Source organism: Falco peregrinus, chromosome 1, assembly GCF_023634155.1.
Source record: "Falco peregrinus isolate bFalPer1 chromosome 1, bFalPer1.pri, whole genome shotgun sequence".
NCBI lineage: Eukaryota > Metazoa > Chordata > Aves > Falconiformes > Falconidae > Falco > Falco peregrinus.
Genome location: NC_073721.1, coordinates 58,065,381 through 58,087,297, shown reverse-complemented (window position 1 = coordinate 58,087,297; position 21,917 = coordinate 58,065,381). Strand labels below are relative to the sequence as shown.

General features: G+C 43.2%; 2 protein-coding genes across 2 annotated transcripts in view; both read right to left on the bottom strand.

Annotated features, from left to right (window-relative positions):
• SPTBN5 (spectrin beta, non-erythrocytic 5) overlaps positions 1–8,561 on the bottom strand; it is a 99,183-nt gene extending 90,622 nt beyond the window's left edge. The window contains exons 1-5 of the mRNA XM_055806530.1: positions 8,413–8,561; positions 5,922–6,089; positions 4,535–4,654; positions 3,589–3,746; positions 2,505–2,733 (exon numbers count right to left, since the gene is read on the bottom strand). Coding sequence (XP_055662505.1) covers positions 2,505–2,733; positions 3,589–3,746; positions 4,535–4,654; positions 5,922–6,089; positions 8,413–8,523 — 786 coding nt within the window. The 5' untranslated portion in view covers positions 8,524–8,561. The remainder of the gene's footprint in view (positions 1–2,504; positions 2,734–3,588; positions 3,747–4,534; positions 4,655–5,921; positions 6,090–8,412) is intronic.
• An 8,662-nt stretch (positions 8,562–17,223) lies between these two features.
• EHD4 (EH domain containing 4) overlaps positions 17,224–21,917 on the bottom strand; it is a 30,972-nt gene continuing 26,278 nt past the window's right edge. The window contains exon 6 of the mRNA XM_055803676.1: positions 17,224–21,815. Coding sequence (XP_055659651.1) covers positions 21,258–21,815 — 558 coding nt within the window. The 3' untranslated portion in view covers positions 17,224–21,257. The remainder of the gene's footprint in view (positions 21,816–21,917) is intronic.

The window sequence follows — 21,917 nt, the reverse complement described above, 5'->3', positions numbered from 1 at the left end:
CGTCAGCAGTTCCTACGTGGGCTGACTAGAAAGCAAGAATCCCAGATTGAGGGTTTAGATTTTTTAATTCACAATGGAAAAAACAGATATTTTTTTTCCACTCATTCCTAAAACCAAAACAACTCTATCCCATCCAATGTGCAATGACACCCTCTTAGCTTCACCACCTTAGGCTATTAGGAAACCATCTGACAAGATCCTGGTTCTCTCACATGCCCAGAGCAGACTGTGAGAAGGGGCTGTTTGACCAGTCTCTTCTGCTGGAATTGTTTCTCTTTATATATGTTATTAGAGCACGTCTTGTAGTCAGACAGGGGGGTTGTAAGGATGTTAACTCTCAATACTAATTTTCCAAGTCCAAGACATTTATCTGTTTCATTTGCGGTCTGGCCTGCCTTTATTTCAAGTTCAGGTAAACGCTGGAACAAACATTTAGAATGAAATCCATAATGAAATAAAAAGTGTTAGAATGAAATCATCCTTCCTCCCCGTTTCACACTTTTCCCCATCTTTGTCTTCTTACTTTGTGTTGCATTTGTTCCTTGCCCTTAAGGTAGCAGCCCTCCTGCAGCCCGCAGGTGTAAGGCTGAGCAAGGCTGCCTGCTCCCGGCGCTCCCGCTTGCTCCAGCCAGGCGGATTAGCAAGGGAGGGGGCACCCAGCAATGGCCCGCGCCGCGGGCGGTGGTCTGCTCTTACCTACAGAAAGCGCACTGGGCAATCCGTAAGGGTCACAGTGTGGGAAGAGGAGTAAAACAGCACCAACCTTTAGTGCAGGAAAAGCAGCCCATGACACCAGGGCTCCCTTCTGTATTTTCTGCCATCGTACCCAGTTCTTGCTGAAAGATCCTAGCAAATGCATGGTCACTTCAGACGGGAGGGGGAAAGGAGATTTACCTCTACGAGCTGATTCTCTCTGCCATCCTGGTCACACACTTAGTCTGAACTCAGAGGCTTCCCTGACAGATTCAGGCTTCCCTGCCCAATCCTATTACTAAATTCAGAGCTGTCTATTTGAGGGGACTAAGGATATGAAGAGATTAACACCTGTTTTGCTCTCCCTCTGAATGTTTGCATGTGTCAGAAGGGCAGGAAGACAGGAACGTAGTATTAGAGACAGGCTAAAAATAGGGAAGGATGCACAGAGAAAAAGAAGCCGGTAAGTGGAAAGAGAGAGAAAGAAGGAATAAATACAAAATGGAAGTCAGTGGAGCACAGCAAGAACTGAAAAAGGACAGACTAAGATATGCTTTTTCTGTTTTTTCCCATAATACTAAAGTTATGGCCTGTTTGATCTTCATAGTTCCTTTAACTCATACTTGGTTACTCAAGGACTTTTTCAGGTTTATCAGAAGAAAAATAATGTCTCCTGGACAAAATCCAGAGACTGACGTGTAGACCGCTCAAATGCTGCTGCCCACTCTCCTCACTGATGCCCAGTCTTTGGCTGAATCCCAAGTCCTGCTCTGATCTAAAGCTTCTCTTCAGAGAACATCACTGTTAACCGATACAGGTTTCGGGATCATCTTGTTGTTGTCCCAGACCACTTTGCTAGCTGAGCAAACCCTGCTTTGCAAAAGCTTTTCACCTTATCACCACCAGAGAAGTCTTAGTTTGAATTTTTGTGCCTCCCATTAAGCAATACATTCCCCCTCTCAACTGCACAGGCAGTTCCCTGACTCCAGATGCTCATGTAGGACCCATCCTGAGTGTGTAGGTTTTCTGCAGGCTATTTTTTTTTGTATTTTTGACAATTATTTTGACAGATTAATTTGAGAATAATTTTGACAGAATATTCTGAAGGTTCTGAAGGCAGAAAAGAAATTATCTCTAAGGAAAGTGGCCTTCTTTGGAACAGCTACAAAACTCCTGTAGTTTTCCATCAACAGGATGCAAGTAGTTTTTTGTATAACTCATGATTATATATGAGACAAAATGTATGTAGATTTTTTTTTTTACCTTTGGGGTTTTTTTCCCCCTAGGAGTGTTTCCCCTTCTTTTACACTCCCTCATTTTTCATGTCTTTCCCCACCCCGCACCCCCCCATTTTGTACCTGACTAAGGAGTTAGAAGGAAAGGAGGACAACTTTCACAGGAATTAAAAATCCAAAATAGTCCCATAGAATAAGGGATCATCTTTCCTATTAAATCAGAAAATTGTTGACTAGGTCTACTTTTGCCTAGCAGTAATCCTCCCAAGATTACTGAGCTCTGTATACCTAAGCTGCCTTGAAGCCATATCAGTTCTCAAACAGAAACTGAGGTCAAAAAAGGATTCATTTTCAGTGAGACAAATGCAATCCCCTTTAGAGATCAGAGAGTCTACAGACACTTCTTAAGATTCAAGAGATGATAAAAGGTCTTTCAAATGGCTGTGCCATTTGATTCATTTGATGTCCATTTGCAAATGACAGTGAAGTTGAGTTGGCACAAAAAAACCCCATTTCCAACATAAATTTAGCTGTACATATTTAACTTTTAAGTTCTGAACACAGCAATGCACTTACTTTGGTAAGTCGCTTTTGTATTGTCTGGCCTTGTTTCAGTCTGGAGAAGTAGTGGTAATAGAGTGACACATAAGTCATGATGGATCTCTCATCTGGGTAGGGTACTGCCACATCCTCAGCATCCAGCAGTTTGCTGATTCCTAGTTCTTTCTCAGCAACATTGAAGGCATTGTTCAGGTTTTTGATGGGCTGGTCCTGCCGCAGTGAGCTATAGTGAATGAGATCAGGCCTGGGCAAGGAGAAGAACGGGGCATGGAGGGGAAGAAAGATTTATGTTTGCCATAAATTCTTCCAGATCATAATCTGTTTATTAGACTAAGGAATGTGACAGCAATGCTGAAATTACGCTGCCTGACCCTGAGCTTCATTCAAGAGCATTGCTCCTTGCCTCCATAACAGGAAGAAAATTGTCCCTTATAAAACTGGATGTACCACTCCCAGCAAATCTCTGCCCTTCACTTATTTCTCCTCTTCACTGGTGGGTGAAGACCAAAGCCCACTAGACAGGCAACTCTGGAAAAGGACTCCCAGCTGGGGAAGTTGCAGGATTCCCCTGTGGTATCCTGCCAGAAGATGTAGCAGAACTGTTCATTGGAGAAGAAATGTTCAAGGTTCTCCCAGGAGGTTTCTCTTTCCTGCCTTGGGCTGTTTTCTTCACACTTTTTCAAAGGTCCGGAGAAGGGAGAAAGAAAAGAGACCGAGAGGTTGTTTACTCTGTAACAACTGAACCAGAAGGTATCTGTGCCCACAAAGGTCACACAATAAAACCAGTCTCCAAAATACCTTTTTCAAAAGGGCAACAGGAACACGACTGAGGGGCTACAACCAAATAATGGGCAGTGTTGTTCAGATGTGTGAAATTTGATTTGACACCCAACTAAAGGAACTACCAAGCAGGAGCTTTTGGCCCTTCCTTCCTCAGACAGAAAATATTCATTTAAGAAAGGAGAGTCTTCAGTGAAAAAGGGAAAAGAGACAATTTGACAGTTTCTTGACAAGTACTTGTAACTCAGACCCGGGAACAACTTGTGCCGGAGCTAGAAACAGCAATGGGCACCTCCTGAACTGATCCATCAGATCTTACCTGTGAGCATGTATGAGTGCATTGAAGGCCAGTCCATCACTCCAGCTCTTGGAGAAGTCCTTCACATTCACATTGGAATAGCTGGCAGTTTTATGCTGACACCAGAGTAGTAAGGCTTCATTGGCAAACAGAACGTCAGCTCTGCCTCCAAATTCTTCCTGTGAAAAGAGCAGGAAAAAGAAAAATCAGTGTGAACTATACACAGAAGTAGCATCAGCAGGTTTAAGCTTATGTTCCCAAAGATCACTTTGTATTACTCCTGTCCTAGTCACAAATCCCCTCAAAGTCATGACTTGCAGACTGTATCTGCCATTGAGGTAGAATGATTTAACATACAAGTAGAAGTTTTCTACTAAAGTAAAAGTGAATTGAAGGTGTTAAAAAGTTTGAAAATGTTTCTCTTCTGTAAGGTTTGTAGAAATCACATGGAAAGCAAAGCTCAGTTTATTTGCTTCCTTTAGCCAGGAACTAGAATTCAGAAACAAAATATAATGTATCCAGGTCTAATGTTAGAAATTAACAATAATGATTTCATAATACCTTCATAGGACCTTATTTTTGCTGTACTTAGAGTACCTGTTAAATTATTTTAGAAAGTATACTTTTCTTCAGAGAAAGAGCAAAGGAGCAGCATGCAGTTCAAATCTAGAGAGAATTGTTGTCAGAGAAATTTTTCTGGATTCAAAAGCCAGTAAAAAGTTTGTGGAAGAGAGTGTGGAATATGACTATCCTATCTATCTCAAATCTACAGTTTTCTGTCTCTGAGAAAGCATAAAACAAATTCAATTGCTTTTAGAAATTGCTGGTTGAATAACCAGGTAATGTTGTAAGACCTGCATGGTCAAAACAGTTGGGAAACATCATCAAAATGGCCCTTGCTGGCCTGAAACTCTACGAAGTCTCTGAAATACACTGATCAGGCAAAAAGACAAAGAGACTGTTTCACCTTATCAAGTTTGATAGACGAAATCTGAAATCGAAGTATAATGATCCAGATAAGTCCCAGGATTAAGGTTCTGTCGCCATCTACAATGTTCTCAGGACCAATAACTTTTACTTGCACCTGCTAATAAAGCAGTATCTGTTCAGCACAGAAGTACTCACGTCCAGCTAGCTAAATGAGACATCTACGTAACAAGCTATCATTGAAGAGTGTGTTCAGGCTGTTTTCTTAAGGAAACAGGTTTTATGTGATCTTTTCATTTGTCTATATACCTGCGAGCGCCCATGTTCACACCTTAGCTCTCACGTGCACCCAGGGTGAGTTTCAGCAAAAGCCTGACAAACAGGTGATGGTATCAAAGACTGAAAGTTCCTATAAGGGTTTTGAAAACTGGTGGCTAAGGAGAGGAAAGAAATGCAATTTCAGGAGTGACGGCAGGGCAAACCCAGAGACCATCTCCTCTGTCTGGTCTCCAGTCAGCTGGTCAGTACGTAGCTCCTGGGCTCACCAAACAGTACAAGCATCTCACTAAAGAAGCCACGGCTGCCTTCTCCACTATTACTTGAGCAGCAAGCAGGGTTGTAGTTTATGCCAACAAGGCGTTACTTCTTCAAGAAGTCCAAGCATGCTATATGGCTCCTGCTGTCTGCACGATCCCTTTCTGCAGGCTGGACCTGGACTCACGGGACGAGTGATGCTTGGCTGGTCCAGCTGGCAGAGCCTGGATGTGCGCATGCCACTGGGCCTTACACAGTGCGTACCCTTAGCAGGCAGGTGTTAGCTGCAGTCCCCTGCTCCATTGCATCTGTTTTGTAATTAGCAAAAATCCAGGCATTATATACTTTCCTATATCTCTGCTATGAAACCACGCTGCTTCTTTGGAATTCATACCACAGAGTTGTGTGATGATTTTCCAGAAAGGTCTACAATAAATTGCTCAGAAAAGAAAAAAACAAAACCATACTAACATGTGGCTGAAATAGGGATGCAAAACTGGAATAAATAAAACCACTGCAATGACTTCCTGAAACTGTTAGAATCAGAGCTCTAAACAAATCTCCATTTGTATACCAGGTAGTTTCACCTTTGCTTAATGAAATTTGCCGTCCCCCAAATTCTGGGAAAACAACATCTAGAAAGACACAGAAATGCCGTACATCTTCATTTAGGTATGACTTTTTGTGGGGGAACATTATCTATTTCTAAGTTGTTACTCAAATATCAAAGAAATTCAAATCTGATTACTTTTTCTCTTCTTTCAATAAAAACCTTGGCCTGTCTTCAAAGAATATCTTCTTGCACATTAGAGCAGGGAATTATAATGGACGTAATGCTATAATTGGTAACATACTATAAGCTGTTGTGATGTCTAATATCAATATTAACTTACCTTGGATTTCAGAAATGTGATGGCTTTGCTGTTGTTCTCCAGAAAATGCACTCTCATCTTTCCCCGGTTTGGTCTGGGCAAAGCTTCTCCAGAGAGCAGCTCCAGGAGTTGCATGAGAGAGATGCCATCCTTCAAGTCTGTGTAAATATCTACTATCTCAACATTTACCTGCAAAGACCAGTCAGACAATACCGACTGAACATCTGGCCCACAGAACCTTCTACTGCTAGTACCAAACAAACGCCTTCCTGCTGTTTCACCGAGTCTTCTGTATGTCAGTGCACATACGTGAAAAGTGGTGAATCTTAATTCACAGAAAATGGATTTACGGGAGGACTGACATTATTTATGAAAGCAGGCTGAAGTGAAAAAAAAACAACCTCAGAACTGAGCAAATAAAAAGTAGGAGATTTTGAAAAATAAAAAATAATTCCGCATTTCCAAAATCAAACATTTTAGAAGTGCTGACATTTTTTATTTCAATTCAAATGAATCTTTCCAACATTTTATTCTGAGCAATGCATTTCATATAAAAATTGAGCTGGTAATACCATTTAGTAGCACGGTTTTTACTCCACAGTCTCAATGAAGCCTGTTACACCCAGCTGAGACCTGCACTACCACCCATCTCCGTATTTTTTAGGTAGTCTCCAACAAAGCAAAAGATTAAGATCTCTTACAAAAATGTACTTCGTTGCTGCAGTAGTGAGGTCACCCGTGCTTAGGTGGTAGAACATGACGCGGTGTGTATGGAGCTAACAAGAACTCGACTTGGGTGTTTCCTTTTGGCCTTAAGCCACTAGCCATCAAGAAGTGACGATAAAACCACGCCACACATCCAACAATAATTTACTGTGATTCTGAAATCACGGCAAATAATCTTTTTGTCTTCAGAAAAAAAAAAACAACCCAAACAAAACCCCCCTGAAGTAGTAGCTTTTCCAGTTCAGAGAATAGTTACATGTAGGGGGACAAATGGACAAGTAGCAGACATGTGCTTTTTAATTTTTGACCAATTATTAATCAGTTTAACAGATCTTTTCTCCAGAGAAAGAAGAAAACACTGAAAGTGTAAAAGCAACTCAGAGAGACTTTAAGTCTGTACAGTGTGTGGAACAAGAATTTACAGCTTTCCCTGACCAATTATGTCCATGAAAAACTCCCTGTTTAGTTGCCAACTTAATTTCTTTTTGCATATTAAATACACTATAGGCAGAATTTTATGTTTATTACCAAAAAAAAAAGAAAAAAGAAAAAAGATGGTTTAAGCTGTTATATTCTGTGACACTTATATAAATGAAGAATAATTCCATTTAAATTTGTAAAGAAACAGTCTTCCTATACCTGCTTTATACCAAACCCAGCAGCAGTTTTAATAGCTTTGCTGCGCCACCCTTCTCATAAAGATACCAGTCACAGGTTGCTTAGTAAGTTCGAACCAATAGTATCCTTCATGCTAGACGTGAAGCAGTCAGCAGAGCGCCAGAGACCACCGCAGTGCCCTGTAGGGTGATCGGTCACGTTATGCGGGCTGGACTGCTGGAGGAGGCGGTGGGAGCCCCAGCAGGCTGTCCGGCTGCGCCGCGCCTCACCGCCTGCGGCTGGGATGCTCTGGTGGGCTTTTCCCCCACGCTTTTATGATACATGAACAAGAAGTGGGCAGGAAGCCAAGACTGACACATTACTCTTTGAACTTGAAGGAGTTTTTAAGATGAGAAAGTAGATATATTTACCTGTAGCTAAACAGAAATAGCGTTCTACACCATAAACCCCAAACTTTCTGCAGGTGGCACAACGAGAATTTGCAGCTCTCTCATGGTAAGAAAAATAAGTTCAGAAGTTTGTTGTGCTCTGAGGCTGCCTTTGTGCCAATCACCAACTCAAAACATTGGAAACACGGCGCCTAGCACCGAAACATCACTGAAGAGCGGGGAGCTGGAGCAGAACCAGGAGGCCTGGTCCTGCCTGGCATCACCAAGGTCCATTTCCATCACCATGAACTACTGAGACTGGAAACGAACTGGTCAGTACTTGCATGGGAGTATGTCTGAAACTGTTAGACTTCAGGCAACTTTTTCAAAGCCACTGAGCAGCAGCTCAAGCTGGACTGATCAGGCAAAGCAGAAAGTCTTAACTTTTGGCCAGGCAATTAGGAACTGAGCATGGTTTGGGGAAATTCAGACATTTGCAGACACCTTACTTACAGGAAAAAGAAGGGCAAATAAAGACCTTCCTCTGAGATGATCACCAAGATATAGATCACGATATGACAAGGTCATACAGTCTAACAAGGTGAATCCCGATCTCAGGGAAGACATGGAGACGGATGTGAGGTAAAAGATACAGCTGGAGCACTCTGGTTAATCAAAGCTTTCCTCGCTTGCATATATGCAGGAAAAATACGTAAAAAATAAAATAAAAAAATACAGTTGGTGAAATCAATAAAACAAAAAGCAGAAAAAAAAATCCCCATATTGAAGGAGCTACCTACATTATTCCTGAAGAAGATGTTGTTCATCCAGTTGGTGAAGGTCTTCTTTTGCATGGACATACGCTGCTCCTGCAGCTTTTTGATATGGTCTTTTTCATATTCGGTACCCATGGTCACTTAGGAAGTCAGAAACTCCAGTGAGGTGCTCAAGGCTGAGGAGACAATAACATTTGTTTCCCCAGTACCTGCAGAGAACCCAGCCCCAATGGGTACGAGATCCAATACCACACCCAGCACAACACCTTAACGTCCTTTTGCTTGTACTTTGCACTTTCATTTCACTCAACTTTATTTTTAACTTACTTGACTTCTCCCTTTTAAAATGCATCTCTAGTTTCAGGATGAAAGTGTGGCACGTACCTATGCAGCTGTACTTTCTTTCTTTCTATCTTTCTTTCAGCCTCCCCCCAGCCACTTGATCCCATGAGGAGCACCATGAGCTGAAAGCTGCCAGTAGCTCCCTTGGGTGTGCTGGAAGCACCTGGCAGAGAACTGATCTTAGACCCTGTCAGAAAGAGGGATCTGCAAATCACTTCCAGTGCGGTGCTTGAAAGCCTGTTATGTTCTCTGAGGACTGGCTGAGATGCTGCTGTTGCACTACTTTCAGACCAACAGAAATCAAATAGCTGCTTAGAAAGGAAATGGAACCAGCTTGGTTCTTCCCTCTCACCAGTTCAGATTTTGCATGCCTGTTACTGTAAGGATGGTGACACAGGTCCATAATCACGTGGACCAGGTCCTAGGCTGGGGGCCAGAGGCATCATTCCTCTTCCTCAGGCTGTCACAGACTTGTCTGCCTCATCCGCATTAGTGAAAAATCAGGCTTGTATTTCATCACAGCACCCAAGCCAAACAGAGGAAGATTAGAAAGGAGGGGCCTTCCCTTTCAGAGTCTGTGACACCATAAACTGGATTTCAGCTCAGCTGAACAACTCTTTTGGAGTCATTTGGCTTATGGTGTAAATCTGCAACAGCAGTGACCTTGCTGTTATGAAGGTAAGAGAATCACTTAAAAAAAATAAAAATCAGTTTAAGATCTATAGATAGACGCTTTAGGTGACCAAACATCATCTGCTTGGACTTATTTATAATTATAGCGGTATTACCTGGATATCAGCCTAGCTGCAAAACCAAGAATCCTCTTGTAACGGCAGAAGAGGAGAGAGGTGTCTGCTGCTGTCAACCCACTGCAAAGGGAGAAGGGAATGAAAAATTAAAACCTCTGACAAACTGCAGAGGTGTGAGCAGGCTGACCTGCTTCCCAAATATTCTGTGTCTGTTTTGCGAAGGCCTGGACCTATTGTGGGCTCTGTGCCCTTTTAATTTAAAAAGCATAAAATACTGAAAAAAAAATTATCTGTGCTAGTGTTGAGAAGACAACAACAGGGAACTGGCAGCAGCAGCCACTGCAATGCAAAGTTGCTTGCCTGATAGTTTTCCATGCTCTAAAAAATATGAAGAATTTTGTCATTTTACAAGCTGGAAAGGTATGGGAAGTGCAGAAGCAATGACTTCTTATTGAATTTTCTGATTTATTTTCTTTTCCTGGCAGATGTTTCTTAATCCCCAGTGCCTGACTTCTGCAAAACAGGGACAGCATTGAAGCCTGACAGTTTAGCAGCCACACAGGGAAGGACCGCGACGATAGATGAAAGCCTTATGAAGGAATGAATTTAGCAAAGTTTGAAACGGAGCTATAAAGAAAATCCTCATGAATTTTATTATATTTTGGGTTAGTTCAGCATTGCCTACTTTCTCCATCTGGAGAGCAGATATGCAAAGAGCTGCCTTTCCCTGCCAGAGGGGTGATATTAACCCGCTCCCATGTAAAAAATCCGTATAGTTAACCCATATTATAACGCCATTTCTGAGTTTGCCAGACAGTCCTCAGAATGTCTCAGGGCTCTTTTTTAAAAGAGTGGTTATTCAAGCATTGCAGCCACCCTGAACAATAACCAAACTGATTTCATCTAGGTGCAAAGGAAGCTTATTTGTTGAGTACTGCCTCACGCAACAGCTCACCTGTTTTATCAGATTAAGTTAGAAATGCTCCCTGCACTGGTAGATGATTACCTGAAGACAGATCTATAATAGATTATCTGCATTTTCAGGATGCGAAGGCAGTGCTAAGAGCCAAATCTGACTATAATGATACATTACAGAAAAACAATCAAAGAACATTAAAAAAACCACCCTGGACTTACTCAGGTTTGGAGGAACTCTGTTCTGACATTCAGCAGTTGGTCACTCTGAAGAATGACTGAGTTGCAGATCCACTCCTATTCCTATGTTCAGCTCACTGCTTTCACGCAAAGCGACCTTTGAATTCAGGAACGGAGGCCAAGTATTTATGATCTACCTATGAACCCTTCATCTGATCTGAAGGAAATAACCCATCAGAACACAATGAGTAAAGGTTGACATAGGCTTCGCAGAATTCTTACGCTCAACAATATGTATGAACACCACCAAAATTGCTATAAACCAGTGAAAATGGTCATCCACCATGCTGATGCTTTGGTAAAGAGCACCCTTCGTGATTGCACTGATCACAGCTGCTTTCCTAAAGGAATTCTTACTTGGGAAATCGGACCCAACAATGGAGTCTGAAAATGAAAGCACAGCAGAGGGTGCAAAGATCAGAGCAATTACCAAGTGATTGAATTAGGATACAGCAAACGAGAAGGTGAAATCATGAAGTATTAGGAATTTGCACTGCTTTGAGGAAGCTCATGTGTATAGATACCTGCCACTGCCAGGGCAAAATGGGATCAAGCTGGCAGTGCCAGCTGCTTCCAGAGTTTACTATTGGTGAACTTCTCATTAATAACAAAAGGGAAAATAATTCCAGTAACTTGTATAGCAGCAAGTTCTTTCTGTCACCATTTACGAGGTCACACAAGCACAGAACCCACTGATGTGGCGTCGCTGCCAGGAACCAGAGGGTTGCTGCTGGGCACCACTGCTAGAAAACAGGCAGGCACCTGAGGCCAGAAGCTGTCTGCGAATATGCCCAGCTCAGAGATGAGGTAAGGGAAGAGCAGCCTTTTCCACTTCTGGCAAGTGTAGTTCAGTCAGCATCCAAAAGTGACAGGAGCAGACACGGAAATGAACCACCCCCCAAAATCCAGTACAGATAGAAACTGATCAGCAAGAATCTGTATCTTCACACACCCCCTAGAGAAATGTCATGCATAGTGTCACATAAGACTGCTAAAAATAAAAAACTGAATACATGTTACAGGTATGTTACTCAAAATATTCCCTCCAAATTCCTGGCCTTGTGTTCATCAGCCAACTAATACAATGTAATTCTTAATGGTTATTAAATGGGAATAGGATGACAGGGCGAAAGGGATATAAATTCAGCAACTGTTTACATCTCTTCTGTAAGCTCGCTGCCTAGTTATACATAACTTCACTCTGTTCTGTCTTGCTTTTATACCTACATTCTTCTAAAGGTAGGATTATAGGCTGTTGACTGAAATGTGATACAGGTTGGCTAGGCTGTGCGCGCTGAGCAAACGCCTTGCTCCTCTGAGGTGGAAGGCAGAGGACCAGTAGGTGAATTGGCCCTGGATGCAGGCGTTTCTCCCTATTGCAAGTTAATTATTATCTAAACAATTAATCATGCAAAACACTGGCTTTGCTTTTTATGATGCCACAAGGGAATCAAAGGTCTGGCATAAAATTTTGCGAACTCTTGATTATCTATCTTTATTTGTAGTATATCTGTCTACAGTTCAAAGATAAAATGGGGGACGTTTATATGATACAGACAAATAAAGCTGTTTCTTCGGTTATTTAAGAAGGTAAGAGGAAGGGCACAACCGTATTTGTGTACATTTCCTGGAGGGAGCAGGAAAAAAATAATCACCCCTCCAGGCTAATTATGGCCCTTTCTTGCTGCCTTCACAGAGAAGGGGAGCCTTGCCACTGCCCTCAGGATGGAGAAGGGCCGAAAGAGCACCCTCCCCTTGCCCTGTTCTCAGTCTGAAGTGGTTTCCCATGATGGCAGCAGCGTCTTCTTGTTTCTCAACAGGAAGGACCCTGGTCGGGATTCCCTTCTGCAAACAGGGCAGCCACGTAAGAAGCGTTAGGTTTGTTTAGCACCCTTTATTATCTGCCCACAATCTTGTTCCACTCAAGAGGAAAACAGACCATGGAGATCAAACAGATCTCACACTCAAGCGGCCCAAAGTGCCTCTTCCCCCAGCCTTTCCACTCCTGGCAACATCATGTAAAACAAAGAAAGATGCTTCCCTTCTATCTGGTTGAAATTGATTTTTTTTTTTTTTTTAAATACAGCAGCCATCCTCATCCTCCTCCCATGACACGTATGTGAATTCCCAGCTCCTCTCCGAGACGGGAAGAAACGTTTCACCCCCCTGTGGCAAAAAGCACACAAGTGGCATCACAGGCCCATCGGAGGGCTGCGGATGTGGAGTTTGCTGCTCCCACTCCCAGCCCGGAGTGGAGCCGGGGCTGCTCGCCGTGACCTGTCCCGGGACAGCAGAGCCCCGGTCCCGTGCAGGCCCCCTGGCCCCGCTCCCCAGGCAGCAGCACTGCCTTCCCCCCAGTGTTGCCCTCGCCCACCCGGATGGAGGGGTCTGCCAGAGGGAAATACACCGGCACAGGTGGGCGCAGACACCTGCACGCGCCAGTGTCCCTACCTACGGCCGTGCACGCTGACCACCCTGTAACTGAACGAGCCCCTTGCCGCCCCAGGGTGCTGCACCCATGCTCTGCACTGTCTCCGAGCTAAGCCACCTCTGATTTAAAAGCTGTGCGGCCACGCTCACGCCTGCTCTTGCAGAGGGGTGAGTTAATTCACATGGTTCAGCCCATCACCCTCCATTACATACATGAAAATCCTATCTGACCTCCAATAAGAAGGTTCCCCAAATCGCCCAAGAAAATCAGCATGTTAAGTGCAAACACGTGCATGAACAGCTCGGCCCTCTACCCCCCTGCTGTGCCTCTAGCCGTGTTGCTTCCACATGTAAGAGCCTCAAAACAAGAAACATCTGCACCTCTGCTCTGCGGAGCAGGAAGGTAGCCCCCCCTCAGGGCCATGGTCTCCTAGCCCACTGCATGCAAAGCAAGCACAGAAACAAGCCTGGTGCCTCGGAGCAGCAGCCGGGGTCCCACAGGTAGCCCTGCCCCTCCGCCACGCTGCCTGGCCCCAGCAAACCGCCGACGTTCTCATCAAGGCGGTGTGGACACAGATGAGATGAATCACGATCCCAGAATGAATTTCAGCAAATCTTAGACCTCATCACGGCGCAGAGGAGCTATGCTTCAGGTACCGAGAACACCGGGGAGCTGCAGGCAGTAACTACTGCCAGAAGCCGTTTGCTCCTGTGGGATACCAAGGCTGCAGCGAAGCTGGGGCGTCAGTCACGGGCAGCTTAGGAGGGGCACGGAGACCTGCAGGGTCAGCCTGCAGACCCCTGCCCGCACGCACCTCGCTGAACCTGCTCCCTGAAGAGCCAAACGCACCTTTCAGCTTCTCTTCCCGAGGGGCTTCCAGCCCACCCCCCCACCTACCTGCCTGCCTTCCCATCACACTGTCACCAGCCGCCCTGGGGGGCAGCCCACCCGTGGGCAGGGGGGGCCCCGCAGATGGGGCCCCAGCTCCTCTTAAAGCTGCCTGGGAGGGTCCAATGCTGGCCTATTACAAACCTCAGCTGCCCATGCTCTAGTCGAAACAAGAAGTTGCTTTTCTCTGAATAGCTGGCTAGCAGTGACATGACATCACCAGGGAGCGTAATTCAAGCAGAACAGTCAAATGACATCACCCAAAGAGCTGCAGCCCCTCGCTACATTGACAGAGGACAGCTTAAAGCAAAATCAGATGGATTTATTTTTCCTGGCACAAAGAAGTTCAGTCATCTTTCTGAAACAGAAAATACACATTTGCTTGTTTAGTCAGGAATTAGAGGCATTTTCTCCTAGGAGCTGTGTATATTATCTTGAAATTTTCCTTCTGTTTCTGAACCTCAAACACTTAACGTAAGAGCTTCGAGGGCTTTGCGGGAGGAACACACGGGACAGAGGACTTTTAAGTCTCTTTCCATTCATACCAACATAGATAAAGGGTTTCAGGTGACAGAACTGCCTTAATATTTTGGACAAAACTGAAACTTAGAAGCACAGCATCGCCAATGCCAGATCTAACTAGTGTATTTTTATTACCTGGTTCAGATGTTTTTATTTTCATTCGTTGCTACTTAGGAAGACCACTGCACGAGGGCAAAACTTCTCCCTCCCAGCTGTATTTTAAGGGATTGTTTGTATATCGGAGCAACGTATCATTTAGCTCTCTATCGACGAAACAGAACTACGAGACCTGTATGCAGACAGCAGCCCGGCAGCCGTGGTGCCAGCGCAGCGCACCCCACCTGCGGTGCTGGCGGGGCTTGGTCCCCGCTGCCCCAGGCGTGGATCACCGATTACAGACACAGCTCCCTCCCAGCCCAGCTGTCCCAGTTTCATCGTGAAGGCCACCACCCAGTCATGCAGAATGATTGAAGGTAGTCGACAAAAGATGTAACGTTGCATGAACAGTTGATGTTAGGAGTGCAAATTTTAGCAGATGAGAGATAAGGTAGTGCAAAATGAGGAAACACTGCAATTATTCTTCATTGTAGGCTAAAATTGCCAAGCCCAGAACTTCCTGGCTATATAGTTACATTGCTGGTTAATTTCTTATTTTCAGACTAGACATGAAATGCATGGAACGCATTTTGAGAAAAAACCCACAGAGTAATCTGAAAAGGAAATCACTAAGCATAAGTAGCATCTTTCAACAGTTCCTTGTTTAAAATGTTTTTTAAAAATGATAAACATACATAGAAATCTTACAGTGCCTCTGAAACACAGCCTATGGCGAGAGATAGGTGCCATCCACGTAAAATGAGCTCCTTTCACTACAGTGAAACTCTCAGAGCTCCAGGCTGAAGGGGAGCATGAGTTGCCGAGCTAGCAACACCTTGGAAAGAACATGGACAATCTCCATCTCAGAGAACAGGCAGGAGAACAAGTTAGACCCGGCATTAATGCTTTCCCCACGTTCACTGGACCAGAATGTGAGTCCAGTCTGTCACCAGGCACAAACCTGTGCCAGCATCAAGTCCTCCCACGGGGAAAGAGAGAGGGACCCAGCTCAGTACCGTGGTTTCCACAAAAGAAGGTATTTTTCCCTCAGGGGTCAGAAAACCTGTATAAATACAGGACTTCGGAATGTAACCAAGAAAAACACGTGCACCTCCTCCTGACTGGTTTGATCACAACCGGTGCTTGCTGGGTTTGAGTGGTTATTTCCAGAAGATTATTTCCGTAACCAGAAGTGGTTATTTCCATGTTCATAGCTCGTTGCCATGAGCCCCCAGTGAAGGGAGGCACCTTCTGCAGATGGCCTGTGCGTGCCTAAGCAGGGCAACGCGGCCAGCTCTTTGTCCCGGGGGTGCCTACTCACATCAGGCAGGCTAGCCCGAGGGCCAAGCTTTGCAGAAGGTCCTCTGCACTCACAACCACTACCTGCACCGTCACAGAGCCTCCAGTGCACTTACAAATACGCCAAACACAGGAGCCAATAACAAAGTTTGGAGAAACCAAATGGCACAGTAGGCATAAAGAGAAATGTTTCACAGTTTTAAGGGTGCCAAATATTAGAAGTGACAATGGTTGTAAAACTTAAAGCATCAAACTGGTAGTGTCGACATTCATCCACTTCTCCCATTGTTCAAATATAAGCTGTGGCTTAGAGCAGAACACTTAATCATCAAGTGTGCTGTAAATTTTCAGTCTGAAATGGCTTGTACACAGGGTATGTAAAACACCATTCTACTAAAAAAACCCAAACCCCATTAAAACTTCATTTTCTCCACACTGCTTCTGACTTCTGTAACAAACAGTTCAAACCAACCACTGCGATTCAACAGCAACGTGGCCTCCAGGAACCCACAGCAGCACATTGTTTGCCCGTGAAACATTGCTCTCATGTGACATGCGGCATGGCCACCATGGGCAGAATGGCCCAGCTTGCGAACGCTGCTACATACAAACCCTTGTAACTCTGTGGCACTCAGGCTTGACAGTAGCAGGAACAATAGCTAAACCATCCCGCTGGCACAGATGCCTCTTCAGAGATGCTTCGAGTTGTGTGTATATGGGAGAAGGAGAACAGGAATTAATTTAAGCACAACATTAAAACGAATATTCTATTGATATAATTGGTTATTTCTAAGTAGCAGGTAGCGCAGTGTGGAAAATGCCCTTTGATTTTTTTGGGACAAACATATCGAAGTCCTTTTGCTAAACTGCTCTTTAATCTATCTAATTTTTCAAAGTTAGTACCCCCGCTGAAGTTAAAAGTAGTGCCTCTCAGCTCAAGTTTCTAGCTTCCAGTCTACACAGTAAGTTTTTCATTTATCTTCCACACTTTAACAAATTTCCATCCTTAGACATTAAGAAAGTTCAAAGTTACATTTTGCTATAAAAAGCTAATTACAGAGAGGTGCTGGAGGTTTGGTGGGTTTTTTGGGTTTGGGTTTGTTGTTTTTTTTTCCTTTTCAAATATAAATTGAATTCTGGAGTCAAACCTTGGTGTGGGCAGTAATTTCAGCAACATGTTCAAAGCCACAGAAGAGAAACAGCCATAACTTATTATGGATATATACACTGAGGTGGGACAATAAGCAGCTTGCCAAATAGCTACTATGCCTATAAGCCTTAAGTAGCAGAAGTACAAAATTATAGTCATTGAAAGATTACCTTCCAGCAAGAAGCCTACAAAAGAAAACCTCGGGTAGTTCAATATCAGTTTATTAAATCAGCAATTTTTATCACCGCTTTCTAAAGATGATTACAAAGCATATTAAAATATATTACAGTATCTGCAAGGAATTTATTGTGTAATAAAAGTGCAACAATAATGAACTTACAACTTTGTTCGCCTAGTTGGACAAACTGAAGCACACTACACACAAGCCTTCCCTCAAAAATTAGGAGTGCCTTTGAAGTGAAAACACAGTGTTTAACAAAATTATTAGAAAAGGTGAGCATGTGAAGTAGAAAACAAAGTTCATATTAATTCTCTCAGTTACACATACCCATCAAACCATACACTTCAAACTGTGCTTGAATTCCAACAATATAAAGAGCCACCAAAGTGAGTGCGTGTTGTGACGGGAAGAAAGTGAGAAGAAGAGGAGGGCACGTTTCAAGTACTGGGGATAAATGACATTGCTGAAAGTTGGGGACCTGGTGCTGCGGCTTTGATACTAGGTTCCACACAAATCTATGCCAAACCTGACCAACTGGGACCTCACCCTGACCTAAAAATCTTTCTAAGCTAACCATTTTCGAGCTGCCATAGCTTTACAAGACTGTGTCGTATGGCGTGGTGATGAGTGCTAGCCCCACATTTTCTGTTCCAATCTACAACAAAATTATAATTCATTCGTGGGAACAGAACTAGGGTTGAGAATTAAAACTGTGTTTAGTTGGAGCAGAGGTAAAAGCAGCAGTCTCTACTTTGGTTTATGGCAGAAGACTACTACATCAGTGGGCATCGATTTCACAGGATGAATTACTGGCAGTTTTGAATAGTCTTGTAGCAAATGTAATTGAAATCCTAGGCATAAAATGGCCAGAAAATCTAACATCTTAGTCTTTCTTCAGCAGATATTGGTAACATCAAACCGAACACCAAAGCTCACCTCATACTGCTATTCCCAATAACTACGTAGAGCACAATTTCATGAGAGAAGGTAATCCTGCTCACCTCTCATGCTCCTCACGTATGGACTCACTATGGACTCAAGCACGGGCCACAGAACATTATCCCGAGTGCTGCATGCAGCTGGTTTAACCAACTGAATGGCTCGCCAGATCTGACAAGCCAGAGAGCTAGCAAGGCAAATGGAGCAGGCCCACACATCTGTGAGAAGAGATCCCTTCCCCTAAGCAACAGCAGCATACTGTAACAGTTTAGCTGTGCAAGAAAGTGCTGTTTAAAGTCCACATGAAATGTACTTTATGCCTATCAACTAAGTACGATGCTAGTGCACTGCACCACGGATCTAGAAATACTTTAATGCATGCAGCTCTGCATGCCAATCCTGAAACAGTTCTATTCCTCCAGATAAGCAGAGAAAAATCCACCTCTACTCCTATACATGCTTCATGCATTCCCCTTCCAAATTCTACACGAAACAAAGCAAAACATTTCAACCTCATCTAGTCAAAATATTTTCACTTACCAAACCAATGCATTTCAGTGTTTCTCCCCTAAGCCCCTTCAGTCACAGAGACTGAAGAAAAGGCTGCGATCTCCGTTTTATTACCAGTAAAGCTAGAAAAAACAAAATCACTATGCTGCTTCTCTCACAGAAGGGTATTTCTAATGGCATGGGATCATATGGCTCCAAGGCACTTGGAGCATCACCTCTGGAAGCTGCACGCAGTGGGAACTCAAACATGGGTCCAACCCTGGAACCCTCTAAACACTGAAGAGCAAGTTAAGGCAGACAGTCAGAACATCAGCAACTTCCCAGATCCTCTCAAGCTTTGCCCACACTACAGTAGTCACAACACCCAAGATTGCTTTCTTTCCCCTGACGGCTCTCCTTACTAAGCTAGTCAGGTTGGTCATTAGTGTACTGATTTGTTACTGACTGCAGAACTACACACAAACAAGCATACATAACTAATGCTGCAGCATGTTTTTAACAACTCCTGCAGTGTCTATAGACTACTTTTTGTTCAGTCAAAAGTAAATGACATAGAAAATCAGTTACGCTGCAGATGTGCAGTCACACAGGTAGACTCATAGTCAAGTTTCGTAGCTCTACTAAAGTGCACAGAGATGCAGTAAGGCTAATTTGGCTCCTAATTTAGATCTAACAGAAATAAAATTGGTATGCTTGAACAACAGGAGAAAACCCCAAGAATTCAAAAAAGCTACCAAGTCCTCAAGAACAATTTAACTGTGCCAGGATATCCTTGACACAGGCCCAGAAGCCTAGCAAGGTAAACGTGTTCTTCTGTCATTACTTACAATACCTTCATTGTTTTCCCATAGCAGAGCCCTGGCAAAGTTCACGACAATCAGAATAGAACAGATGCAGAAAGCTAAGACATGCAGAAAGATCTGAAGTATTAAACCTGACTGACAACCTACAAATGTACAATTTGAAGAAAGAAGCTGAAGGTCTTCTTAGGTCACCTACAAATCTGAACATGTAAGTGTGACTCAAGTCTTACCCGGGAGACAGTGCCAGAACTTTTCTCCCCACCTCTACACTGCAAGGATGCCAAAACACTTTTTGGCTTACTCTGTCTCAGAAGGCACCACTGCTACCACTTACTGAGACTCAAAGAGTGCTCAAAACTGTAGTACCTTTGATGCGTGGGGTATTTCATACTATAAATGCAACACAAGTCAACTCCTGCTCACACGCAGAGAGGAAAACTGCCTGCCAAGTTTCATTTTAGAAAAGAACTGTCCCTCCCTGAAAGACTTGAGTTCACAGGGCCAGAAATTTGCATTCTTTTAGGATACTGATAACTATCGGTTGTTAGCAGCCAGTATGTTCACCTTTGATTGTGTTGTCAGAAAAATGCAGGTTTATTAAGCATCCATTCCTTTCACAGATTGTTTTCAATAAAGGAATAATATCTGGAGGGACAAGTCTATCATTTATTACAGTCAATGTAAAGATTCCCATTAGCATTCCCATCTTTCAAATCTGCCACCACAGGAATCGCACATCTCTTTTGTGGTTGTCAGCTACATGTTGGCAAAAGAAATTAAAAACTTTTCTTAAAAATATTTCGTATTTAAAAATATACAGAGGTAACTGTGTAATTACCTGTAAATATAAATTAAATACCAATAAAAATTTCCCTTGACAATTTGATGTGCTTTCAAGAGGATGACTTTGCACAATGAACCTTTTCTGAACAGAAAGTGAAGCTTTATTTCAATGGAAACATGGGGGCTTTGGTGTGTTTTTTTAGCTTATGAAAACATTCTGCTCTGTCACTTTGACCAATTCAGAAATTTATTGTCTGCAGAGCAGCTAAACTGAAACCTCAAAAGAAACTCCCAATCCAAGGAACAAAGGAGATTCAGTTCTTCTAACGCTAATACAGTATATTATGCTGTATAAAACTGAAGAAGCAGTTCTTCAGATAAGACACAATGATGACATTAAAAGAATCATTTTATTATTTTGTAGTTCTAACTATAATCAGTAAAGTTTTAACACAAGTCTGCTCATATCCTGAGCACTCAGACTCTCCCCGTTACTCTTTTCTCTTTTTCTAACCCCCTATTAAATAATAAAAAGAACAAAAATAAAGTTTCCTTTTTATATCAGCCTTTTCTTAAACTACAGACATGCTGACGTTCACTCAATGCCCAAAGTATGGTTTTCAGCATAGAAGATGTTCCTTGCATAGGCAGGTGAATTTAACACTTAAAGCTTCCTTGTACTATTTAAAATAGTTTTGAGAAACTTATGGTTGATAAGTATTTAGGTTTGATGAAGGTCAGTGATTTTTATACATGGCCTTTTCTGCTTTATGGTTGTAAAGCCAGCAAGACACAGAAGCAGGACTACAAAAACATTTTCACCGTATGACAGATCTATACAAGGCACTTGTGATAAGCATGTCTGAGTGAAGGTCAGCAGGGACAGCTACACAAATGTTTCCCTGCTACCATGCTTCTAATTTCAGTAGCTTGCATGAAATGCACTGTGAGATTGAAGGATCTAAGCCTAATTTCATATTTTGGTGGTTTCAACACGTTTACTGAAAGATTTCCAAAATCCTCATTCTTCTCCTTGTATTCCTCGCTCTGCTGTCTGGAAAGGTTTCCTGTGAGATGGCGGCACCAGGTGGGAAGGTAGCGTGCCTGGCAGTTCATATCCATCCAGTTTAATCTTGATGAGATGTTTTGCTAATGCAAACTCCTCATCATCCAGCATCCCATCACCATCACAGTCTGCAAGTTTCCAGATCTTCCCCAAGACACTGTTGGGTAGTTTAGAAGTCACCATCTCCTTCTTTGCACTAATCCCAGATATTTTGCCATTGATTGGCGAGAGAGTGTAGAAAATCTCATCATAAGCAGGTTTATCTTTGGCAACAACCCATTCATCTTCGTCAGCTCCTTCCTTAGCACCTTCTCCGTATCCGTGGCCAAATGGTCCTGCCATGGTGCCATCAAATGCTCCACCATGTACTATCTCTGTGGGCATATTGCTCTCTTCCTGTCTGATCAGGCTCATCAGGGAAGCAATTTTGTTGGCCAGCATGTTATCCACAGCCTCAATTAGCTTTGGTTTCAAAGAATGAAATTTGGTAAAGTCGCAAGTCTCCAACAGCTCCTGTCAGTGACAAAGGTTTCAGTGACAGCAGTTAGAAACATTTCATATACACTGAAGAACTTAAAGAATGGGCTTCAAGTTAAAACAATGTTACCTTCTGAA